This window comes from Electrona antarctica (assembly GCF_951216825.1).
Source record: "Electrona antarctica genome assembly, chromosome: 22".
Classification (NCBI taxonomy): Eukaryota; Metazoa; Chordata; class Actinopteri; order Myctophiformes; family Myctophidae; genus Electrona; species Electrona antarctica.
The window spans coordinates 13,838,257-13,863,256 of NC_136805.1; the positions used below are offsets into that span (position 1 = coordinate 13,838,257).

Genomic DNA, 25,000 nt, shown 5'->3' on the forward strand with positions numbered 1-25,000 from the left:
CTCACTCACTCACTCACTCACTCACTCACTCACTCACTCATTCATTCAGAATTTCGCTGTATGTATGCCCGTGTGTCTTTTCAAGACTAATGCAGCATATGTGTGCGCAACTGCGCACTTGTGTTCATCTTCAGTATCTTGTGTGTGTGTGTGTGTGTGTGTGTGTGTGTGTGTGTGTGTGTGTGTGTGTGTGTGTGTGTGTGTGTGTGTGTGTGTGTGTGTGTGTGTGTGTGTGTGTGTGTGTGTGTGTGTGTGTGTGTGTGTGTGTGTGTGTGTGTGTGTGTGTGCGCGCGCTATAAGTCATAGTAGGTCTACCTGTATATCGTTGGTGTAGAACTCTTATCTCCATGTTTTTAATTTAAATTTAAAATGTGTAAATTAATACCGTACTTCATCATCATACTGTACATACTACTACAGTGTCACACGGAAGCATTCAAAAGTTGCACAGATCCACAAGCTCGAAACCTGGCGCAAAGCGACGTGTTCTGAGCTTGTAGATCTGCTACTTTTGCTCTTTTTGAATTTGAATCCTGAAAAGGGACATTTCTGGACACATGAGGTTTCCACCTGACAGAGACGATATCTGTGTGAGCGTGTGTTTTCAAGACTCCATTGTGTGTGTGTGTGTGTGTGTGTGTGTGTGTGTGTGTGTGTGCGTGTGTGTGTGTGTGTGTGTGTGTGTGCGTGTGTGTGTGCGTGCGTGCGCACGTGCGTGCGCAATGTGCATGTGCATGCACGTTTGCGTATGTGTTCATCTTGCTTCAAGTCCTAATAGGTCTACCTCTGCGTGCATTGGTTTTAATGTGTTTCCGTGTAAACAAGAGAGGCAGGGAGGCAGTAGCCGTTTGGCTGCTGTTCTCTGTCGCATCTCAGGCTGTGCTCATTTAGCCCATTGATTTACACACTCTTCTATGCGTGCGTGTGTGTGTTTGTGAGATACAGAGAGAGAGAGAGAAAACAGCGACAGGCTCCCTATGTCAATGTTTAACGACGCTGTCATGCTGTTTTCGGGGGGCCATAAATCACCCCACAGACCAAGGGACGAGAGAGAGAGCGAAGAGCAGTAACCTTTTTATGTGTTCACATACAGTAGAAGCCACGTTTATGAAGATATCCCCCCATAGCTCACTCCCAATCTTCCGCCGTAGTCTGAAAACCCACCTCTTTAGACTCCACCATGGCCCGTAGCACTAGCCCCTTAGTTAGCACTTTATGTAGACTTAGATAGTATTTTAAACAGACTTATAGCATGTTACGTAGACAGCACTAGAATTGCATTTTATGTAGTCATAGCACTTTATAGTACACATGTATAATATATAATATAGTATAGTATGTATAGTTTACATAGATACTCTACTGTTACGTTCTTAGTTTACACATGTTTCATGATAACTACTTTTTATATATGTGATGTATGCCATGCTTTTTGTTATTGCTTAATGTAATTCGCTCTGGATTAACCCTTAGACTCCCGTTGACGGTTTTGACGGATTTAATCAATAAATCCAGACCTCCCGTTGACGGATTTGACGGGCTGTCAATCAGGAGCCTAATCGGGACCTTAATGTAGCAAAATGTAGCATTTTTTGGCTAATTTGGCTAACGGCCGATGTAATGTTCCTAAAACCGGCCGAAATCCGCACGTGCATGGTCGATCACGCACGCGCATGATCGCGCATGCATCGCTGCGTAAAATGCGATGTTTTGGGCTTGATTAGAGCTTAATTTGACTTAGTTATGAAAAAGACGATGATAGCTTAGCATTCCGGACATCTGATGTTGTTGCACAGTAGCAAAGCTACTACCGGATATTTTGATCCAAACCGGATGTGGTCATCGTTCACTCGCTCCTTTTGGTCAGAATCGGCACAATGGTGACGTTACCGCCACCATCAGGACTGATTGTCCCAATACTATAGTCTTGCCCCGTCAAAATGAGATATAGTGTGTAAATCGCGGATTTTTCTTTTGGCATTAAAATGATGAATTAAAAATATGAATATATGTCACAAAAGGGCTGCTATTGGGGGTGGCACCCCAAGGGTTTTAAGAGCGTCTGCTAAATGCCTAAATTGTAAATTGTATAGCGGCGTAAAAAAGCACCGTCATTTATGCTGGCGTTTTTATTTTTGTCTGTACTTATCTTCATTCTATTGTCTGTGTACAATTTACAATTTAGGCATTTAGCAGACGCTCTTAATCAAGAGCGATTTACAGTAAGCATGTACAAGAACATGGTAATACATCATATACATATAAATTGTCATCATGAATCATACATAAGCTAAGAACCTAACAGTGGAATATCTATATAATAAAACTATGCATATATACTATAGTGCTATGTCTACATAAAATGCCAAGTTAGATAAGTAGAGCCTTTAAAGTGTACCTGTACCTGTCGGGCAAGATAGGTGTAATAGGTGTTTGTGTGTGATTTGTCTGATGTCTTGGTTGGTTGTATTTTTCATTTTAAAAAGTAATGCATGTGTAACAGTTAAAATATGTTTTGCAAAGCTTCTAAATAAGCACACACTCCCTCCCTTTCTATCACATGCGCACACACAACATGAGCTGACGGAGGTCTGTTGATTTGATACTTTTACAAGCGTAGCCTACGGCTTTTTTCCCACAAAATAGCTGACTCAAAAGATGTGTGTGTTGTTTATTTACACTAGGCCTATTCATTTAGGGCAATTGATTTAAAGGTGTCAAGACTGACATGCATCTCATCTCGCCCATTTAGTCACAAAATTAAGTGTGAGAAGAAAGAGAGAGAGATTAGATTAGAATGGGAAATGTTTGGCAAGCAATGTGTGCATTGCATGCGATCAGAAATACATTGGGACTCAATTAATGCAGAAACGTGTGTGGACCTTAGACATGACACCCAGGTTGTCCAACCCTGGGTGTCCCTCTGACAGACATGGTCATCGATTCTGCTCTGTGGACCAACTCCGCTGCTGCCCCCCCCCCCCCCCTTTCAATTCTGTATCCATTCCCTTGTATAGAGATCAGCAAGGCAAAATTCCCACCTAGAACAGCTTGGCTGAAAGCCTAAAAGCGTCCAGTGTCCACAACGTGTCATGAATGTGATGCGTTGTATATGCGCTATTTACGGCCATGTAACACCAGCGTGCAACTAAGTATGAATCACGCTTTACATCATGTAACACCAGCGTGCAACTAAGTATGAATCACGTTTTACTTGGTGGTGGAATTGAGTTCAGAGGAAGTGCTCGGCCGCCATCGTTGCAAACAATCGCTCGGAAACATCGCCGGTGCTGCTGATTGTAATTTAGACCACAAAGCACACAAACACTACACCTCTTATGTTCCGTTTCCTTCGGTTTAGGGATGAAAACGAAGCCCTGAAACAGAATTCAAAATATCAGAATTGGAGTCTGTTTTCTTGGCAAAGTGCTTTCACACACAGGAGTTGGTTGCTTGTTCTCTTCAGACGGAAACCCCTTTTGGGGTTCTTGTTGCCATGCACATGCTATTGGCCACAGTCCTAAATGTTCATACAACACAACAAAGAATTGCAATCTGTATAAAACTATTTACAAAGCTGATGACATTAAGTTGTATATATCTCTGTTTAGGGCCAACATATACAGTACAGTACAGTGTGGGAATGGTTGCCAGTGACTTAATTGTGTTGACAGTTCCAGGAACAGGATAACGATGTCTTTGTTGTATTAATGAATCCTCTCTTAAAGGGTAAGACCACTCTGGTAGAGGTTTGGGTTGTGTAGTTACCTTGCCATGATGTTTATGCATGAAATTTAAAGAAACTTGCTCCAGTGATTCGAAATTGATAATTCAAAATATGCTCCTCATTGACTTACATTGTACACTGAAACAGCTCTCAAAGTCACTCTTTTAGTACGTAAACAAACACAAGCAAAGTTGATTCAGACAATATAGATAATCACCAAAACTCATTACTAAAAGAGTGACTTTGAGAGCTGTTTCAGCGTACAATGTAAGTCAATGAGGACTCCAAATGTCCACATTTGGAGTTATATCATGGCAAGGTAACAAACGCAACCCAAACCTCCACAAAAGTGGTCTTACCCTTTAACAAGAGTAATAATACAACAAAAATGCAAGATATTGTTGTGCTCTGTAGTCTTTTCATCATGCTTGTGTTTGTCTCTCTGATATTCATACTGTGATTATGTGATTGTCTCTCTGATAGTCATACTGTGATTATGTGTTTGTCTCTCTGATAGTCATACTGTGAAGACCCAGACCTGGTTCTGGAGCTGAAGAACCTCATTGTGATCTTCGCCGACACTCTACAGGTTGGTTCTGATCGTATTGGTATGGTATTGATATTATTTTGTTTTTGTCGCATTCCTAAACCATAATTTCAATCTGATCAAATTATTGGTTTACTAATGAGACAAAAACTAAAGTATATCCAGTCTCCATGGGGTGAGTAATGGAAAGATTTTGGGGGTGAACTTTGAAGGTTCTGATGTGCACAGACCTACTGTAATGAATGTAAGGCACTGGACAGATGTTTGGGTGCACTGTGGTGCCCTGATGTGGTAGACATTTACAACTCAAATAAACCTGGTTTCCTATGCCAAGCAAGGGTTCCCAAACTTTTCAAGCCGCGACCCCCCAAAAATAATCATATTTTAACTGAGGACCCAGCCCCCCCCCCCCCCCCCCCCCCAACCCCGACAAGCACTTGTAGGCATTACATTTAGTTTGACTTAGTTTAGTGAAGTGACACTCTCTCCCTGTGTGTGTGTGTGTGTGTGTGTGTGTGTGTGTGTGTGTGTGTGTGTGTGTGCGCGTGTGTGCGTGTGTGCGTGTGTCCGTGCGTGCGTGCGTGCGTGCGTGCGTGCGTGCGTGCGTGCGTCCGTCCAGGGTTATGGCTTTCTAGTGAACCGGCTGTTTGACCTGCTATTCGAGGTCAGAGATCAATACAACGAAACTCTGCTCAAGAAATGGGCGCTGGTCTTCAGGTAGGTCTGTTGTGCCGTCTCTGTCTCCATAGAGACAGATATGACCAGGACATCTTAATGCCTCATCTGAGCTCGTAACAAACAGACAATAATATGTAATATATTCTGTCCACACACAGGGAGATCTTTGAGTTGGACAACTACAGTCCTATTCCAGTGGACACGGAGGAAGAATATAAAGTGGTGGTCAGCCGCTTCCCCTTCCATGACGCAGAGATAGAGAAGGTTGGTAGTTCCGTTCTGCTGGGCATGGAAAAGGCCGTGGTGGTTAAATCGGGCAGTGGCCATTCCACTGAAACGGCACAAACGGCATGGGTGAACTCATCATACCATCGTCAATAACAGATTATTCAATGACTACAATCTAATTTTATTATTTCATTGATCAGTTATCTATCTAGTCTAGAGGACAGGCTGTTTGTTATAGTATGCAAGTCTTCAAAAGCCACATTGATTATTAAGCAATCGCAGGGCGATGTATAAATGTGGGACTTCTTCGGAGGCCCTGTGGAGAATAATGGTCCTTAATTCAACACTTATATGCAGCCGGGATCCACCAGGGCTCTATACTTGGTCTTGTCCTTTTTTCCATCTACACCACATTTACCAGCTGAGCTCACAATGCGTCGCAAAGCAATGCATTGTGAGCTTGTAGATCTGCTATTTGTGCCAACTACTACCCCCCAGAATTGGGACGCTGGGGTTCATGTGGTTCGTTGATCAGTCGGTCAGTCTTCTAATGCTGTGTTTGTGTGTTTGTGTGAGCAGCAGGACTTTCCTAAGAAGCTGCCCATGTCCCAGTCAGTCCCTCAGATCTACACGCAGGTCAAAGAGTTCATCTACGCCAGCCTCAAGTTCTCCGAGTCACTCCACCGCAGGTAGGAACTCCCATGAGTTATGTTCTTCCTGGAACATAACTCCTGGTTCCTGGTTCTTATGTTCTTCCTGGAAGAAACAAGCGACCATGAGTTATGTTCTTCCTGGAACATAAATCCTGGTTCCTGGTTCTTATGTTCTTCCTGGAAGAAACAAGCGACCATATTTCAACTTGTGTCACACACAAGTACCAAAAATAGTCGGTCGTTGTGAGCTTGTATGTCGGCCATTTTCTTCTTTTCCCTTTTTTTTTAAAGTGGTAATGGAAGTGGTTAAGTGTGTCTGTGGGTTTTATAAATGATGGACCAATGAAAAGTATTAACAAGAGTGTGGAACTAAATGATAAATACATTGGATCCATTGGAACACAGACCTTTTTTTGCGGGAAAAGTAACAGTTTTGGAAATACAAGGTTTTCCACCCGACAGCGGCGATATTTGCTGTCTCTCTTGCTCACCTTTTGCACAAACACACACACACACACACACACACACACACACACACACACACACACACACACACACACACACACACACACACACACACATAAAACCGTCAGAGCTAGAATGTCGTAACTGCAGTGATAAGTCTGCGATACACATGTGTGCACGTACATGCACACTGCACAGTACACACACACGCACACACACACACACACATGACAGGTCGTTACAACATTCCTCGGTATGTCAGTCAGTGTAATCAGGAGCAGCAGGTGTTCAACAGTTTTGGGATATGATGACCCTGCATATTTATTTTCACATCTACCTGTGAAGAGGTGTGTGTGTGTGCGTGCGTGCATGCGCTGTATTTCCACTATGCCAAACACAGGTTTGCTCCAGCACTGGTTAAAATGCATTAGATTTTTCAATTTCACTGGGTTCGATCTCAGGCACCGCCAACTCATCTTATGAGTAGCACGTAGTCGTGCGGTAAGTAAGTACTGGGAGCTGATAGTAGGTGTTGCGCTCCAGCTCAGCTATCCATCTCCCAGGGCTCTTTTCTATAGCTCATTGAGAAACAGGGATAGACTCCCACACGATACCGACAATAAGCCTCTCCGACCTAATTACGTAATACGGTACATTTCAGCTCAGTATTGTATTGCATTGTCCTTACGTTGCAGACTTTAACCCATTTTGACCTGAGATCAGATTCTAAAAATGTCTTCTACATCCTGACAGTTTTCTGAAAAAGCTATGTTTCTATGTCAGTCGTTCTTCGATTTTTTTCAAAAATAGCAGACCTAGTGGCGTGCTATGAGCTTGTAGATCTGCTATTTTTCAATAGCTAAAGCATAACATAATGCTAACACCAAAAGGGGTTCCCGCCCAAAATGGGTTAAAGCGCTAATAATGAATAATGTTCACCAGTGGTGTGGATCTCACAGGCCATCAATAGAGGGCAGGCGGTAACCAATCACACTGCTGTGACTCTGGACGCACGGCGAGGCCCAGAAGCAAGTGTGTGTGAAAATGTGCGAGTGCGTGCGTGCGTGTGTGCGTGCATGTGTGCATGTATGTCGTTAGATACACAAACACGCTGTGAGACTGGAGCACCCTTGCATTGACCCTGGTTGGTCTGTTTTGGCACTGTGCTGTCTGTCTCCCTCTCTTTTCTCTAACCATGCTCTTTCTCTCTCCCTCCCTCCCTCTCTCTTTCCCTCTGTCAGTTTTTATATGTCATTTTCTTAATTCTCTCCATTAACTAATTTTGGGTGGGAACCCCTTTTGGTGTTTTAAAGCATTATGTTATACTTTAGCTATTGAAAAATAGCAGATCTACAAGCTCATAGCGCGGCACCGAGTGCCGCGCTATGAACTTGTAGGTCTGCTATTTTTGAAAAATCGTGAAAATGTGCCTCAAATCTTTGAATATATATTATTACAGAGTGAACATTTTAACTCAAATCTTTGCTTCTTTCGACGTCAGGCCTAAATGGGTTAATATCTGTCTCATCCCCCTCTCTCTCTCTCTGCCTTGTGTGTGTATGTGGTTTACAAAGCTATCTTGTTGGTGCTAATTACATCTTTGTGTGATAAGGTATAGTTAAACGCTACTTAAACACTGGCCACATGTTTGAATGGTGGTCAAACAAGCCTTACATTATTGGTTGAACATTGTTTAACTATTGGTTGACAGTTAGCCGCTGGATCTGGGAACTGTTTGCTCACCTCCCCCTGACACACACACACACAGCACACGCACGCACGCACGCACGCACGCACGCACGCACGCACGCACGCACGCACGCACACACACACACACACACACACACACAATCTCTCTCCCCCTCCATCACTGTCTGCTCCCTATCTTTTTCTTGTGTACACACGCACACACGCACACACACACACATACATACACACTCTCTCTCTCACACACACACACACACACACACACACACACACACACACACACACACACACACACACAATCTCTCTCCCCCTCCATCACTGTCTGCTCCCTATCTTTTTCTTGTGTACAGTGTACACACGCACACACACATACACATACATACACACACTCTCACACACACACACACTCTCACACACACACACACACACACACACACACACATGAATACAGAAAGCCAAAATACCCACGTTTGGGGTGCCCTGTTCATATTATCCTCACTGTTGCAGAAACATTGTATGTCCAAAGTGTTACTTTTCAGAAAGAAAAAAAAAACTTTGTTGCAATGGATCCAGTGTATTATTTCTTTAGTCACAATACTTTTTATTGGTTAAATATTTATTCATAATTTAATTTATTAATAATTACTTCACTTTCACTTTCAAAATAACAAAAATAGCAGACAAGCTTGTAATGCGTTGTGATACAATGCATTGTGAGATAAACAACTATATTTAGGTTTCTGGCCCGACATAAACGATATTATGTATCCCTGGCTGTTATGTCTTCACACCTTGTCTTATTTGTTCTGTATCCAGCTCGACAGAGATTGACGACATGCTACGAAAGTCGACCAACTTGCTGCTGACCAGAACGCTGAGCTGCTGCCTTCAAAACCTCATAAAGAAACCTCACATAGGGCTGACTGAGGTTAGTTTGACATTCCCAGGCCAACCTTCTGGTGCACTCAACGTATGTGCATGTGCGAGGCGTGCCGACTAGGGTTGGGTGATTTAGGCAGTTAACGATTCCCGTTCCGTTAACAATTCCCTTTTAACAGTCTGATTCCTTAACAGTCCCTTTAACGATTCCTATAAAGGGGTTCCAAATGGACCCTTACAGGTCTTACAGGCCAAAACCAAAAGAACTTTGGTTCTAGAACTGGTTCCATTCTAGATTCTTGGAACCTTGGTGCTTTCACGGAACCGGCTGACATTTCTTTGGTTCCAGTTCAGAACCAACTTCGGAACCAATAATAAGCGGGGAAAGAGAACTGAACCGATTCAACCCCGGTGGACCTGGGAGTGTACAAATGGAACCAAATGGTAGCACAGGTCCAATTGGTTCCATGTGTACACTCTCAGAGTTATGGTGGTTCTTGAAATTAAAAAGTTTGCGAACCACCAGTTTTGTAATTGTATAGCGGACACAGAGTCCACATACCAGCTCTGACAGTGTGATAATAATGTGATGGAGCCAATCCCGGTTCCTCAATGTCTGATCCGGGTCCCAACCATATATCGACGATAGCGAGGCCTTTGTCACTCGACAAACGCCCGGTCCAAGTTGGCGAGCTGCGGTGCACGGGACAGGTTATCACATGAACCAAGACGAGAGCTATCCATCCACGTCAGTTCCCGGTGGCTGGGGCTTGTGGTTTTGCATAGTTTTGGCTTGAGAATAGCATACACGTTATGTCTTCCTCTCACACTCATCCCACAAAGCATGTCTAGGAAACACAATTACTTGTTTCAATGCTGCTGTTGCTAGGCGGAAATGTGTGAAAACCCTTGTTCACACCCAGTGAGCTAGGAAGGGCTGGGCTCAAATTATCATCAATTTGTTTGATTAACCGTTGCACCCTTACTCAATAACACCTCAGTCAATACACCGCTGCTGACGTTTGCTTTTGTGTGTGTGTGCGTGCGTGCAGCTGGTACAGATCATCATCAACACCACGCACCTGGAGCAGGCCTGCCGCTACCTGGAGGAGTTCATAACAAACATCACTAATGTTTCCCCCGAGACTGTTCACACCACCAGACTCTACGGTCTGTCCACCTTCAAGGTAACACACACACACACACGCACACAAAAGTACACGTTTTGCTATTATGAGAAAACCAACCCTGTTGATCAGAAGAGGGAAAAAAAGAATAAATCCATCCCAACCAATGTCGTGTGTTCAGGATGCCCGTCACGCAGCAGAGGGCGAGATCTACACCAAGCTCAACCAGAAGATCGATGAGTTCATCCAGCTGGCGGACTACGAGTGGGGCATGTCGGAGTCGGACGGCCGCGCCTCTGGCTACCTCATGGACCTCATCAACTTCCTGAGATCCACCTTCCAGGTCTTCACACACCTGCCGGTGAGTCACCCACCCACTGCATTTTTATTGGGTCCCGGATTTTATTTTATTTTTTTGGTTTCCTACGTTTTGTTTTAAAATGTTATTTTCAAAACATAAAAAAAAAAAAACGTTCCCAAAAAAAGAATTTGTTTCTTGAATTTAAAACAAATTCAATGATTCTTTTTATGAAGAAATCAAAGAAATGCCATCAATTTGAAAACAAATGTATAAGAAGTAGTGGAAATAGGCGATCTACAAGCTCACAACATGGCTCAAAGCTGTTAATCGCAATTATTTGAGTAAAAACACGCACACACACACGCGCGTGCACACACACATACACGCGTGCACACACACATACACGCGTGCACACACACACACACACACACACAAACCACCCCCACCTCTGTGTCCTGCATCGCCGTCCCAGCGAGGGGTTGTAAACATGTGTCCGCTTTAAACGTGCTCCTACGTGCTGTTTTTAATGGTGTCTTTGTTTCAGAAATATATATATATGTATACATATATATATATATATATATGGGTGTGTGTGTGTGGGTGTGAATGAAAATTGTTATTATTTTTTCACCACTTTGAATTTCACAGGGGGGGGGGGGGGGGGGGAGACTTGGGCTGAAAATGTAAATTTAGAAAATTAAAAATTTCCCCTCTTATCATGTTGCACTTTTATTTTGGTCATCAGTTCATCAATGTGAACAATACACATGTTAATAGAAGTTAGCAGTGATAAAACAAAACAACATCAACAATCATAAATGAGAGTCCATACCCAGGCAGTCCACACCAACAGTATGTGCAGAGTTGTGCTGTGCACAAGCATTGCATTTGTATTGCTGTGAACATCCCTAAACAAAGTAGCAAGCAGCGGCCTGGGCCATGGCTCAGTGGTCCAGGCACCTTGGCTGGTAATCCAGTCTGGCAGTGTGCCGCGGGCTCGACCCCCGATCCCGATGGCCTTTACTGCATGTCTTCTCCCCATCTCTCTCCCCATTTCCTGTCAGCCTACTGTCTGTCCCTCCATAAAAAAATATAAAATAAAGGCGAAAGCCACAAAAAAAACATTTAAACAAAGTAGCAGTAACAACTATTAGCACCATTCAGATGAATGTTTTAACGGAAACGAAGAGAATAAACCCTAAAGTTTATTATCCCGGTTGCAATAATTGGCACGTTTGAAAATGTATCCTACTTTATTGTCATTGTACGGCGTTCAGCAAGTGATGTGACCATTTGAAGTGGTGTTCATTTGAAGCGGAGCCTTACCGTGGCTTACTTATGTGCTGTATTAGTGCCTAGGCTGTTTATGAGCTTTGTGGGTTTTTTCGCCTTCAAATAAAAAACAAAATCTCATAACAAACAAAGGTATTTACGAGTGTGAGACCCGATAGAAGTTACATCAGAGGTTTTTAGAATTTAGAAAGTTTTACAGAGATTACGGTTTTTATAAACCAATAGAACGATCATTACTGGAGTAATTACACCATAATTGCAGTTGTGAGGGTGATTTAATTACAAACCTTGGCCCATCTTTTGCTTTAGGCCTCTTTTTTTTGCCTGGTACCATAGGGTTTCAAAACCACTTATAAATGAGAACAAAGTCTGAAGGCGCTCACTGAATATTTGATACATTATATTTACTGTGCAGTCATTGGATCCATCTGAATGTGCTTTGGGCTGGGCTGCCCGACAGCCTCAATTCATTTCTATTTTTCTGTCGGATGATCTGCTTTGCCTGCTCGTTCCCCATTTCCAAGTTCTCCCTGTCTGTCTGTGTTTCCAACGAGTCCTCTGCTTCTTCCTGCTCCTTTTCGACAGTTTTCAGGAATGTCTCCCGTCTCTCTGTCTCGTAACCCCCCCACCCCGGCGATGAATACCGCTTTGATGGATTAATTTTATGAGTTACGGCCAAATTTGATTTCATTGATTAATTTGACTCCTGCCAAGCATGCTCGATCTCTGAAATCTATCTCCTCTTGTCCATTTATCGTTACCATACTTTTTTCTCCTCTTCCCTCCCTCCCTTCCTTCCTTCCTTCCTTCCTCTTTCCTTCCTTCCTTCCGTCCCCTTCTTTCCTTTCATGTTTTTTTGGTTGGTTTGGGGGTGTCTCTGCTCAGAATAACAACAATGACCATGCGTCGATGTCGGTAAGTATTCCTGCCTGGCCGTCGCTGCACTGCTGCAGTACAGCGAGGGACGGAGAGAGAGAGCGATGGGGGGGGGGGGGGGGTGTTAACAGCATGCTCATGTCTGACTGTGGATTAAGCTCCAACACTCCAGCCTTGTTGCTTCTTACTTCACCTGTGGTTAACCCCCCATGTTGTGATGCACATTTCTGTTCACATCTGCATTTTATTATTAGGCATTTAGCTGATGCTTTCATGCCCTTTAGGAATCCGAACCATGACCACCCACCTGCAGAATGCCATGTTTGTTTGTGTAAAGATAATCACATTCACCGCCATGGTTCCTTACATAGTAGTTAGCTACTAATGATGATTTCATGGTTTCCCTCCACTCTGTACTTAGTAGTAGTAGGTGAGCCCTAATATTCATTATCTTAATGGCATTTATTATCTGCCTAACACATTGGTTTGAGTCTCTAGACTAGTCTTGAATGCTATCCTAGAGAAGCCTTCCTAATCCCATTAAGAAATTGTGTTTCCGAATTAGTTTTGAAAGAAGCTGATGTCTTAACTTGTCTAGGTACTATTTTCTGAATATGTACTTGGACAACAATGTCTTACTCAACAGTTTTCTGTTTTGCGTACATTGGCCCAATTACCTGCATCTCTAAATTAAACCTGTGATGGATTTTTATTTAATTTTTTATCTCTCTATAAGCTCCGCTTTGTTGAGTTTGGAACTCTCCACGAGCATGGCACCAGGCCCAGGAATGTGTGAGATTGCATTGTGGGTAAAGCGCTCCCTTTGATTCAGTGCTCTAAGTTCACTCGACCCCCTCAGGATAATCATACATTCAGTCAATCAGTCAGTCAGGGATGAATCTGGGGCTTGTCGAGGCTCCTCTTTTCTATATTTCATATTGGCTCAACTGAGCTGGATGGAGTGAGGAATTCTGATTCAAGTCCGTTTTGATTGTCATCATTTCTGTCAAAGTCTAATAAATATTCCCGGAGGTTCACTTTTAGTTGGGTATTGGCGCAACGACCTCTGGACAGCTTCACATCTCTCCCGCCTTGGCTTATACAACAAGCCTGCTGACCTCTACCACACCTGCATGTTGGGAGATCTCCCTGGATTCTCCGTACTAGGTTTTCCTCTCCCCTCCCCAGTGCGTTTGCATAGAGGCCAAGGCAGGGTGTGTCTAGTAGCTCTTAACCCATTCAGGCCTGACGTCGAAATTTAAAAAAAAAAGTTTTCTAAATCATGACAATTTTCGGAAAGATTTGAGGCACATTTTAACGATTTTAAAAAAATAGCAGACCTACAAGTTCATAGCGCGCCACTCGGTGGCGCGCTATGAGCTTGTAGATCTGCTATTTTTCAATAGCTAAATTATAACATGTTTAAAACACCAAAAGGGGTTCCTGCCCAAAATGGGTAAATGGTTAATGTGGTTAAACGCTAACGTGACATGGATGCGTTCCAGGTCTCAATGGATTAACCCCTTTTTGAGAATTTGATCCTTTGCCCATTTAAATGGTTTAGCCGGGGGGGGGCTGCCTTTTCTTACGGGGACTTCCAATTCTCCATCTACATGAATTAGCTTTGGCGCAACAGGTTCATCACGTCTGTTACTTTCCCTCAACGTCAGTGTCCATCTCCAACTTTTCAATGATGTGGATTTTTGCTAGTGATTCCCCTCAGTCGACAGAAATGGCGCCAAGTGAAAGTAACCCCTTTGACAAACTGCTGCAAAGCGGTCTTGCCACAGAGCCATTAGTCAGTTCAGACTGATACTGCTCAGTGTATCTCTGCTGTCTGTCTGCTAGTCAGTTGTCAGCATGGAGTTGAGTGTTACCACCAGGGATGTTGTGGAGCTCAGAATCAGGATTTGTCATTTATATGTCAGATATATGCACATACTGTAGGCACTCATGCACACTGTAATGTTCATATATGAATCCTCACTGTGGCTTCAACTCTTTGCAGTTGATCAGTGACTTTGTTTTGTGACCTACAGCATCTCTTAAATAAGAGAGGGAATCACTCATTGTGTATTCAGTCCTGTTTGATTTGATAGAGAAGTGATTTGTAGAGTAACATCATCTTAGTCGGAGCGTTGCTCGTGACTGATCCATGAACTTAGCTCAGCCACGTCATCCCTGGATGTGGAGAAGTGTTGCATGAATGTGTTTCAGTGTTGTTGTCACAGTGGTGGTTTGCTGACCCGGTTCTCTGTACAACAAACACTAATTGCAAGCGTACAGTCCCATTCAAAGTCATTCTTCACATTTCAAGCGCACGGAGTGGAGCTCAGTTTTAACTTTTTTGACGCCACTGCAAAGACAACGATTGCGTACAGTACCATCGGGTCAAACTCAGTCCAGTCCGGGTATTTGAAATGTTAAGAATCCACGTTTGATTTCGGGAGTAGCAATTGTGATGCTATGGAACTAAATGGAGGTTTGTTTGTGAGTTTTGTATTCTGCCTTACCTGCATGTATCAGACCCTCTGTGTTCAATGTTTCTCCAATAATCTGGCAAAGGACACAGACCTCGGGCATAATAGCATTATAAATCCTCTCACATGCTTTACGGAGCTTTCCTGGCCCAACTCATCACAATGCAACAAATTAATTTATATTCGACTAGCAATCACAGCACAATGTATGGCATATTAAAAGTAAAGATAAGGCTGGGCCGTATATTGAATATGACATGAAAGATTCAGTATTAACTAAGTATTTTCCATCGTGATTGATTCAAGTGTATCCAAATGTATCAGGTGAAATAATGAACCACCGTTAATATCCACTGTCTGGTATTTGTGAGGATCTATCATGCATATTGGCCAACTGAAAGTTAAGTGAAATGGGCTAGGCCTGGCTACTCCATGGCAGATGTTCAGGTATGGTATGCTGGATGCTTTGACTGGCATATGTTTGTGGCCTTACTTACTGTGTTGTTGACCCGGATACGAAGGTGCAGTGTAACAATGTATCTCTCCTCCCCTCTTATTGTTTTCCCCCACTATATTTCTACCCCATCTCCCCTCTTTCCTCTTAACCCCAACCCCCCCCCCCCCCCCCCCCCGTTCTCTTTCTCTCTCCCTCAACCATTTTATTCCTGCGCACGTCCCATCCCTTCCTCTCCCCTCCTCTTTCTGTCTGTCCTCCATTGGTCCCATCCGTCCCTCCTGCTCTGTCCCTCTCCCCTCCTCTTTCTGTCCGTCCTCCATTGGTCCCATCCGTCCCTCCTGCTCTGTCCTTCTCCCTGCAGGGTAAAGTGGCCCAGACGGCGTGCATGTCCGCCTGCAAGCATCTGTCCACGTCCCTCATGCAGATGTTGTTGGACACAGAGCTCAAGCAGATCAGCATGGGGGCCATACAGCAGTTCAACCTGGACGTCATACAGTGTGAATGTGAGTACTCGTGTGTGTGTGTGTGTGTGTGTGTGTGTGTGTGTGTGTGTGTGTGTGTGTGTGTGTGTGTGTGTGTGTGTGTGTGTGTGTGTGTGTGTGTGTGTGTGTGTGTGTGTGTGTGTGTGTGTGTGTGTGTGTGTGTGTGTGTGTGTGTGTGTGTGTGTGTGTGTGTGTGTCTATACTGCGACCTATCTGTGACCAGATTTGACTGAGAGCCTGCCTTCGTGCAAATTACAGCTTTTCACCAGAGGAGAAAAACTTGTTTTTTTTGTTGTTTTTGTTTTCAAAATGAGTTAATAGCACAGGCAGACTCTTCACATACTAGAGCATGTCTGAAATCGACATGTAAATATGAAACAAATGCCCAAACATGTAGCTAGGTGTAATGTTAGAGACCACAGAAGTGAACCTTTCAAGCCTGTTTTCTCAACTCGCTGTTTACTCTATAAGCCATATCTCCAAAACCGGTGGGTCAAACTGAACAACCAATATGTCAATTTGAAGCTATGATTCCCTGCTTTCATATGACATGAAAAAAGCGAAAATTAGTCACAATTCTTTTCCTCCCCGAAATTGTCTGGGAAGGAGCCTGGCGACACGGGTGAGCGCAGTCAGCGCACAGAAGTCATCTGGCATAGGAAGCCCACTTCCTTGTATTTCGCCAACACCTCCTGTGGTGGGTGTGGCCTCCATATTGGTGGTGGTGGTGGTGGGGGGGGTATGTGGCCTACCCTGAACGCCACATACCCCGAACGCCCTTTTCCCCTCATACAAGTGTTGAGTCAGCCTGTCATCCACATCCCACAGTTAGTGAATTTGACAGAGGTTAAACCTTCCCCAGTCAGCCAGCACTCACCTTACACAAACCAAGTATCCAGGGCAGGCTAGAGCTGCCACTGTAGATTACACAGTGGCCTCTTACACAGGGAAAATGTTGAACGACAGGCAGGTCGGCCATTGCTCCGTTTGAAGATTTGCAGGCAGTTCACCCAGTTTGGTTCATGTAATTTTTTTCTCTTACTGGGGCAAATGGATGTGACAGGTAGAAGATGGAGAGGGAGGGAGGAGGTGGGAGAGAGAGTGTTCATTTAACCACTGAAGCCCTAGTCTATACTCTAAACAATAGCACATCCAGAAGCTCACAATGTGTTGCAATGAGAAATCTCTTTTTTTCACCTATAATGAAATAAAAAACAACTTTTGGTCATCTTATCGTCTACTCAGGCTTACACCCCAGACAGTTTTTAAGTTAGTTACTTGATTCAGTAATTAGATATTTGATATTCATTTTTAGCTGCCCCGCCCCCTTCCTATACAAACCCACTATAACTTCAATCTCCATTTTAACCATGATAGATTCATCCAAAACAGTCCTTTCTTCTGTTGACTGATATTGTCCTTCTAATACGTGTTTTTTCATTTACTGTTTTCATTTATTTTTAATGATTTTTTTTTTAGTTTTAGTCTCCTCCGGCCTCCTCCTGGAGGAGGTTCCCCCTCACGTATTTGTATAGGAAGGGGGCGGGGCAGCTAAAAGGAACATCTAATATCTAATTACTGAATTAAGTAACTTAAAAACTTTCTAGGGTGTTCACATAAGCCTGAGTGGACGATAAAATGACCAAATGTTTTTTTTAAAGTGAAATATCCCTTTAATTCTTAATAAATAAGAGTGTAAACTTATTTTATTTTTTAACCAAACAACAGAAGAGAAGTTATGAATTATGATGCCTTCTTTATTCAACTCGAACCAACACAGCAGCGCAGTACCTTCATTGTGAGGCACAGTCATCCCCCCCCCCCCCCTGCCTTCGGAATAGCAAGGATGATAATACAGAGGTGACATGCTGTACATCCTAAATGATTGATTGCACTCGCAGCAAAAACTCTCCCTAGCCTTAGAGTGAGAGGAGTGTCTGTGTGAGTGCCTGTGTGTGCGTTCCGTTCCTAGGTGTGTGAGAGTGCGTGCAGGTGTGTGTGAGCGCGCGCGCGCTTGTGTGTTTTGTGTGAGTATATAGTATGTTCCTTAAAATCCTATCTTGGCAAACAAGACTAAAGTGTGTGAATCTCTAGCAGAATGTCATACGTTGGGTTCGATCTCATGTTCCTGGAAATTCCTCTACATGAGGGTCAGAACAGGGCCAGACGTGCGTGTGTGTGCGTGCGTACATGCGTGTGTGTGTGTGCGTGTGTGTGTGTGTGTGTGTGAGAGAGAGAGAGAAGGTGAGGAGAATCACAAAGTGTTCTTTTCTGGGTCTTGTCTTACACAGAACACCTGTGGATTACTTAGTAGTTCACCCTTTTCTCTGCTGTCTCCTCACATTCCCTCCCTCTCTGTTTGTGTATCAGTTCATGAAGAAGGTAGTGCACTGCACGCACATCCATGGCCCAGGTGCAAGACAAACAGGAATATGATATATTCTTTTTTTTTATGATAGTCAGCTACACATGGGAGATACATGTGTAGTAACTTGGTTAGTTTGCAAGTGTGACTTGCGTCGCGGCAACCACACTGGTTATCATGAGACTGTCACTATGGCCATATATTGACATTCCCATATAGCGTGTGAGAACGTGTACGTCACCAAGAGGGGGGCGGTGTCTGAAAAGCTTGGGACGGCCCTCTCGTGGGCATTAAATTCTAGCCCACATCACTCAGAATAGAGTGACGGTGGTATGTATTTGTAAATATTAAGCTCGTTCTTGGCGACAACATAGTGAACCAACACCAGGGTGGATAGAAAGAACGTCGGGCCCAAATACATTACAAGGACAAGGAAAATGTTGTGAACAAACACGGCTGTGCTTAGATACTTTGTTGAACATTATGTCTCTGCGCCCGTGCGCCGATCCAAGCCATTCTACGTCTTTTTGTAAACTTGTCAATCTGGGTTCCTTGATGCTGTCTCCATGCTGGAAAGCTGAACATCTAATTCCGTTTTCTGGCTCATTTCCTCAACGTGACCTGCTGTGGCACTTATTTACTGAGCAAGTCTGCACCATTGTGAGGTCAGTTTAAAAAAAGAACGTATACAAGCACACGGATAGTCGCTCAATGTAAACAAACCAGACAAGCCAGCAAGTATGGCGGCCGCTACCACGTGACACATATGTTGACGCCCCCTCCAGGAGATTTTGGTACACCCTATATGGGCTTAATATTGATGACATCAAGGATCTCCATATATCCTCCATAAAGTCCATATATGGGCATAGCAGGGATTGCATTAGGGCATTGTCTGGGAATGTCCATATATGGACCTTTTCTTCTTTAGGTCTTCAGGCCTGAAACAACAGAGCTTCTTAATACGGCACAGTTGAGAAGCACGAGAGACAGATGTCAGATCGACATATTGATGATGTCAGGTCGACCTATGGAGTGTGTCATGAGGCGTGACGTGTCACGAGGCGTGACGTGTCACGAGGCGTGTTGACGTGACACAACACGACTGACGGGAAAGGCAGGTTTTCATAATAACAAAACAGAAACAGAGCACTGCCATACATTGTGCGCATCTTTCATCTTATACACTCATACTCGTTTGACCTTTGTTTTCACCTATACTTTTAATTTAGGTGGTCTGTAAAGGGAGTCCATATCTTTGTGAATGTCTTGTGAGATCTGGTTCTCTTCATCTGTAAGATTACAGTCAGTTAATTAAGCCATTTCTTGAAGCAAGGAGGAGAGGGTGATTTCCAGTACAGTTATCTTCTTCGCTGCAACCATTCCAAGCATCAAAGCCTTTTGTTCTTCATCTGTATATCTTAAGGCATTCTCTGAACATCCAAATACAGTTCCAGACCTTTTAATGGAGAAAATCACCAAAGTTATCAGGAAGTGTTTAAATTCACCAGCTCACTGAAAAGCCAGTGCTGGATTCTCTGGGTATACCACTTAGTGTTACCATTGATACGAACCACTTACTGTAAAAATATAACTTAAATTAATTGAAGGGGCATGCATACACATAAGCACACAATCGCATTCTCTCCCTCACAAACAGCCACAGTCACACACACTCAGTCTTCAGTCTTTGAAGTGACCCCATGTTGTGTTCAACATGTCGTGTGACATGGTGTCAGACAGTGACTCTTGCATGAACCTGTGCTGGTATGTAAAAAGCTGCGGTGACAGACAGACTGGCCCTCTCGGCCTAATGGACAGTGGGCTCGCAGCAGAGAGCTCCGTGTTGTCTTTAGTGCTCAAGGACAAGCGCCAGGCCAAAGACTTTAATCCGTGTGTGAACAAAGTCTCATAATGATGTTTTGAATGATAATGTTATTGTTTTGGCCCTGGCTATTGTCTGGGGTCATGTAGACTGGAGGTTAATGGAGAGAGAGGAGTTCTCTGAGGAGGAGGAGGAGGAAGAGAGAGACACACAGGAGTCGAGGAGTCTTGAGTGGCCTGCCTGACAAAGGTGGCTTTGACGTGTTGTCGCCTGCTTTAAGCCAGTGGTTCTCAGACTTCAAGAACCCCCAAAATGTAGACTGCATATCAAATGAAAACCTGAACCAGCTGATATGGTACTGTATGCTGGTGCAGGTTGTGCTGAGTTGCTGACTGTACCACCATACCGTGTTCAGCCTGCAATGTACAGGGCAGAGTGAGAGGCAGCAGGGGCCACATCACTGTTATCACTCCCCTTTGCCATCACAGGAGAGCAGCACAGATGGTGTGTGTGCGTGCTGTTTGCGTGCAGGTGTGTATACAGTGTGTCATACATGTTCCCTAGAAGCCCCTCAGGCAGAAGCCATATATACAGTACTGTGTGCGTGTACGGGTCAGCCAAAGTTCAGTGCGGAGTTCAGTGTTCTAGGGAACAACATGAATGTCACAACAAGGCAATATCATGTGTCCATTCTGTTCTACTGGCTTCCATTGTGATATTGACACTAGTGAATTCCTGCAAAGCGCCAGGGACTGTCTTATCCTCTCACTGTTGCTTTGACTGCAGGGAATCCATTGACTTTCCATGCATGGTTGCTGTGAAAGGCATGGCTCAAGACAATAGATTGAGGTTTCGTGGTCAACACACACGTTTGTTTTCATGATAATCATGACCCCAGTTCTACAGGAAAATGTTCGCTGTGGTTAATATTGCTTACCAGCACTTCAACCATAACGTCCCTATTCTGGGACTAATGTCGGTGTAGAGGGAAAAGGGAGGTCAACATCTGATCTCACGATGTCTGATGGAAAAGGTTTCAGAGTTAATATTAAAAGCATCATCTTAACCTAACCTCATCTTAACTTTTGACCTGGTGTCCGCATTGTTGGCCCATTGTCTCTATGTTGACTCACAACGCTACACAGGGTCTGGGAAGAAGCACAAGAAGCACTATGCAACGGAGGGTGAGAGAAATGACTCCCCTTGCGTCAGCTCCCTTGTGTCATCCGTCAGCCTAGGAGAGAACCCCAATCCAACGCAGCGCAAGCAGAGCAAAAGTACCCCTGGTGACATTTGGCAACAGAGAGTTTTTTTTCCTCTTCTGCCCTTACCCCCACACCACCCCACCCCCTAAGCAAGAGGGAAGCCACTTCCGGCTTCAGTTGTAAACATAAACACGAACAGGCATGGCTATATCACATTATTTCACTGGACGCCAACATGACATCGTTTGAAGCGCAGCTTTGCGAATTAGTCCGTGATTATCCTTGGCTTTATGACTGCACGAACCCGGAGCATAAAAATAGTAACACGAAACAGCTGGGGCGAGATCGCAGGCTATTTGGAAGAAAAAACGGTTGTGGTTTTTTTGTGCGCTTGGACTCACCCCTACGCAAGGCAAAACGGACTCTGTCGAGGCCTTTACAGTAAGCAAGAACAAAACATGGTAACACATCAAATACATTTAAAAGTAGTCGTCAAGAATCAGTTGAATATCTATATAATGAAAGTATGCGTATACACACTATAGAGTGCTATGTCTACATAAAATGCTATTCTAAGTTACATAAATTGAGCATTATGACCAGATCTATCGTGAAGATAGGGAGAGAGTCTGCAGTTCTGATTGCAATGGGAAGTGCATTCCTTAGTTTTGGAGCCAGAAGGGAGAAGAGTTTGGGACGTGTGGAGCGTTGTCCCAGCGTTTTTAGTGAATGTACTTCCAGCTTCCCTGCACATCTGGTACCGCTGTACAGACGCACATGATGCACATCCGCATATACTGTGTCGCTGTCAGGTAGAAACCACTTATCTCCAGATTTGAGCTTTATTTATTTTTATTTTTTAAAGATTTGTTTTTTTGGCTTTTCTGCCTTTATTGATCAAGTGAAGATAGACAGGAAACTGAGGAAAGAGGGAGAGACATGCAGCAAAGCTCGTCGTGAACAGGACTCGAACACGCTGTCAGGCCAAAGCCTATATGTGGTATGCGCCTAGACCACCCCAAGATTTGAACTTTTTTAATGTTTTTTTGTGGCTTTCGCCTTTATTTTATATATTTTATGAAGGGACAGACAGTAGGCTGACAGGAAATGGGGAGAGAGATGGGGGGAAGACATGCAGTAAAGGCCGTCTGGATCGGGAGTCGAACCCGCGGCACACTGCCAGACTGGATTACCAGCCAAGGTGCCTGGACCACTAAGCCATGGCCCAGGCCAATATTTGAACTTTTTGTTGGTAACTTAACGCCCTACTTGATCATACTACAGAAGTAGTAGTACTAGTAGCCGATCATCATGTATGGAGCCAGTGGTAACGGGTGCTTCGTCCCATTCTGGCTTCTTGTGACTCACAGCTTAACAGACAGGTGGAAATAACTTCTAACGCCACGCTTGTTGTTTTAATTTCCTCCCTCAGTGTTTGCCAGCTCAGAGCCAGTCCCCGGGTTCCAAGGAGACACGTTACAGCTGGCCTTCATCGACCTGAGACAGGTAAACCCCCCTGAACAACTGAACACTTTTAACCAGCAGTCAAGAAAAACTTATTTTGTTTTGTAATGCTTGTGACAGGGCATGGCTAATTGCTAAATCACACACACACACACACACACACACACACACACACACACACACACACACACACACACACACGCACACACACAGAGAGAGAAAGGTTTACATGGTACCAAACTAAACTGATTATTCGATTGCATTCATTTAATATATATTTTCTGTTGATCAATCAATCGTCTCCGCCATACCTTTGAACTGTTTTGAAACTCTTTTCCGCTCTTTTTATTTGACCTGTTCCGCCTCTCATCCGCATCGTTCTTTGAGCCCTGAGGAATGACCACTTTTCTTTAATTAAACACGTCGTCTCGCCTGTCTTAATTTATGTATTTCACTCCCATCCTGCGTCACATTCCATGTCTTGTGTATTTTAATAGCTCATCTCTTCGCCAGTCTCCACTTTATTATTTGCCCTCCCGGGCGTTCACCTTTTTTCTCCCTGTCCTAAAGTTCACCTGCTCCCAGAGTTCTGCATAAGAGCCTCTAAGGTGTGTTTAAAGAGTGGGCGTGTGCTACTATTGGCTCCTCTACTTACGCACCCATGAAATTGCAAATCTCTTCTTCCCCTCTCGCATGTGCATACACACACAGCGTTTCCACACCTAAGCGCAAAACGGTCTTAAGCTGCGCACTTCTTAAGCTGTGCGCAGCTTATTTTCCGAGTTTTTAGACAGCTGTTGGATGGAAAAGAAGATCCACCTCCGCGGAAGACTTGCGCGGAAGAGAGCGTTTCCGGGAATCTGGCCGTCGCGCAAGTCTTCCGCGGAGGTGGAGCTTAATTTCCATCCACCAGCTGTCTAAAAACCCGTAAAAAGAAGCTGCTTACAGCCGAGAACGTGCGCAGCTCTTTCGATAGTGTGGCAGCACCTATAAGGGCTCACACAAACACACAGACATTGTGACTCTGTGCAGTGGATGGGAGTGGTATGTGAAGTGTTGTGCTGTGGGTTTTTAAGTTCATAATGTAGCCTGTCTGTATACTGACCCGTTAATCTGACCCTGAGGTAGAGGCACGGCCCGGCATCCACAGGCCCAGGTCATGGAAAGGTGACCACACTCAAGTATTTAGTCCAGTATGTTCCATAGATATCGTCGCTGTCGATGGTGGAAAACTTGTATGTAAAAAATAAATAATAAATAATAACCTGTGTTCCAATGGATCCAGTGTAGTTGGTATTTAGTCACAAGCTCTTGTTAATACTTTTCATTGGCTAAATATTTATAAAACACATTTATAAGACTTTCACTTTCAAAACTAGCCATCTACAAGCTCATGCGCTTGTAGGTCGGCTATTTTAGGTCAACACTGTTGTACGACAAGGTAGGGCATTAATTTATGAAATAAAATATGGAGATACAAGGTTTTTGCCCGACAGCCACGAGTCAGTGGCCGCTGTTCAAATAGCAGCCCTTGTTACTCTGTGGAATATTGGGTCCTTTTTTCTTTTCTTTTTCGTGCAGCTGTAGGGCTTGTTTTCCCGTGACGTTTGTTATCACAATCGATTTGACAATGCTCTGTTGAGAGAGACAGAAAATCCCTACACAGCTTCTATTTACTGCTGTTTGACCTGTTAATCTTAGCCTTGGGTAGAAAGAGGTTGTGAGCCATCAACAGGTTTAGGTTACATGGAGTTCATCCAACGAGAGTTTCCTTCCAAAAAGGATATATAGGCTCCATGCGGAGGGGGGAAAATGCAATCCCTGGCAAAGTAATTGCTATCGCACAACATTAATTTGAATCTTTTTGAAGTATTGCAACTAGTACAACTACTACTACAGACTTGAGTATTTTAGAAATTGTCTCTGTCGGGTGGAAACCTCATAATTATGTCCAAAACTGTTACTTTCCAAATCCAAAAATAGCAGATCTACAAACTACTCAAAACTTGTTGCATCGCACGGCGCGCGCCACATTTTGAGTTTGCAGATCTGCTACTACTTGATGCTTTTGTGTGACGCTGTAGTATGATCAGCCAGGCAATGTTCATACAAATCAATCATGCCAAATACCCAAACAGTTGACCAGATTAGTTAGTTAATTGTTTGTACATTCACCCTGACAGAATCCCCTTTTTAACCACCTAAGTCCTATATACTGTACTTAGTTGATTGCGGTCCCCC

The 25,000-nt window shown here is 43.9% G+C and overlaps 1 protein-coding gene across 1 annotated transcript in view; it reads left to right on the forward strand.

Moving 5' to 3' along the window:
- exoc6 (exocyst complex component 6) overlaps positions 1–25,000 on the forward strand; it is an 84,717-nt gene that overhangs the window by 46,739 nt on the left and 12,978 nt on the right. Inside the window, 9 exon segments of the mRNA XM_079492230.1 lie at positions 4,245–4,316; positions 4,894–4,991; positions 5,111–5,216; positions 5,760–5,869; positions 8,822–8,933; positions 9,937–10,071; positions 10,193–10,372; positions 15,780–15,921; positions 22,728–22,801. Of these exon segments, the coding sequence (XP_079348356.1) occupies positions 4,245–4,316; positions 4,894–4,991; positions 5,111–5,216; positions 5,760–5,869; positions 8,822–8,933; positions 9,937–10,071; positions 10,193–10,372; positions 15,780–15,921; positions 22,728–22,801 (1,029 nt within the window).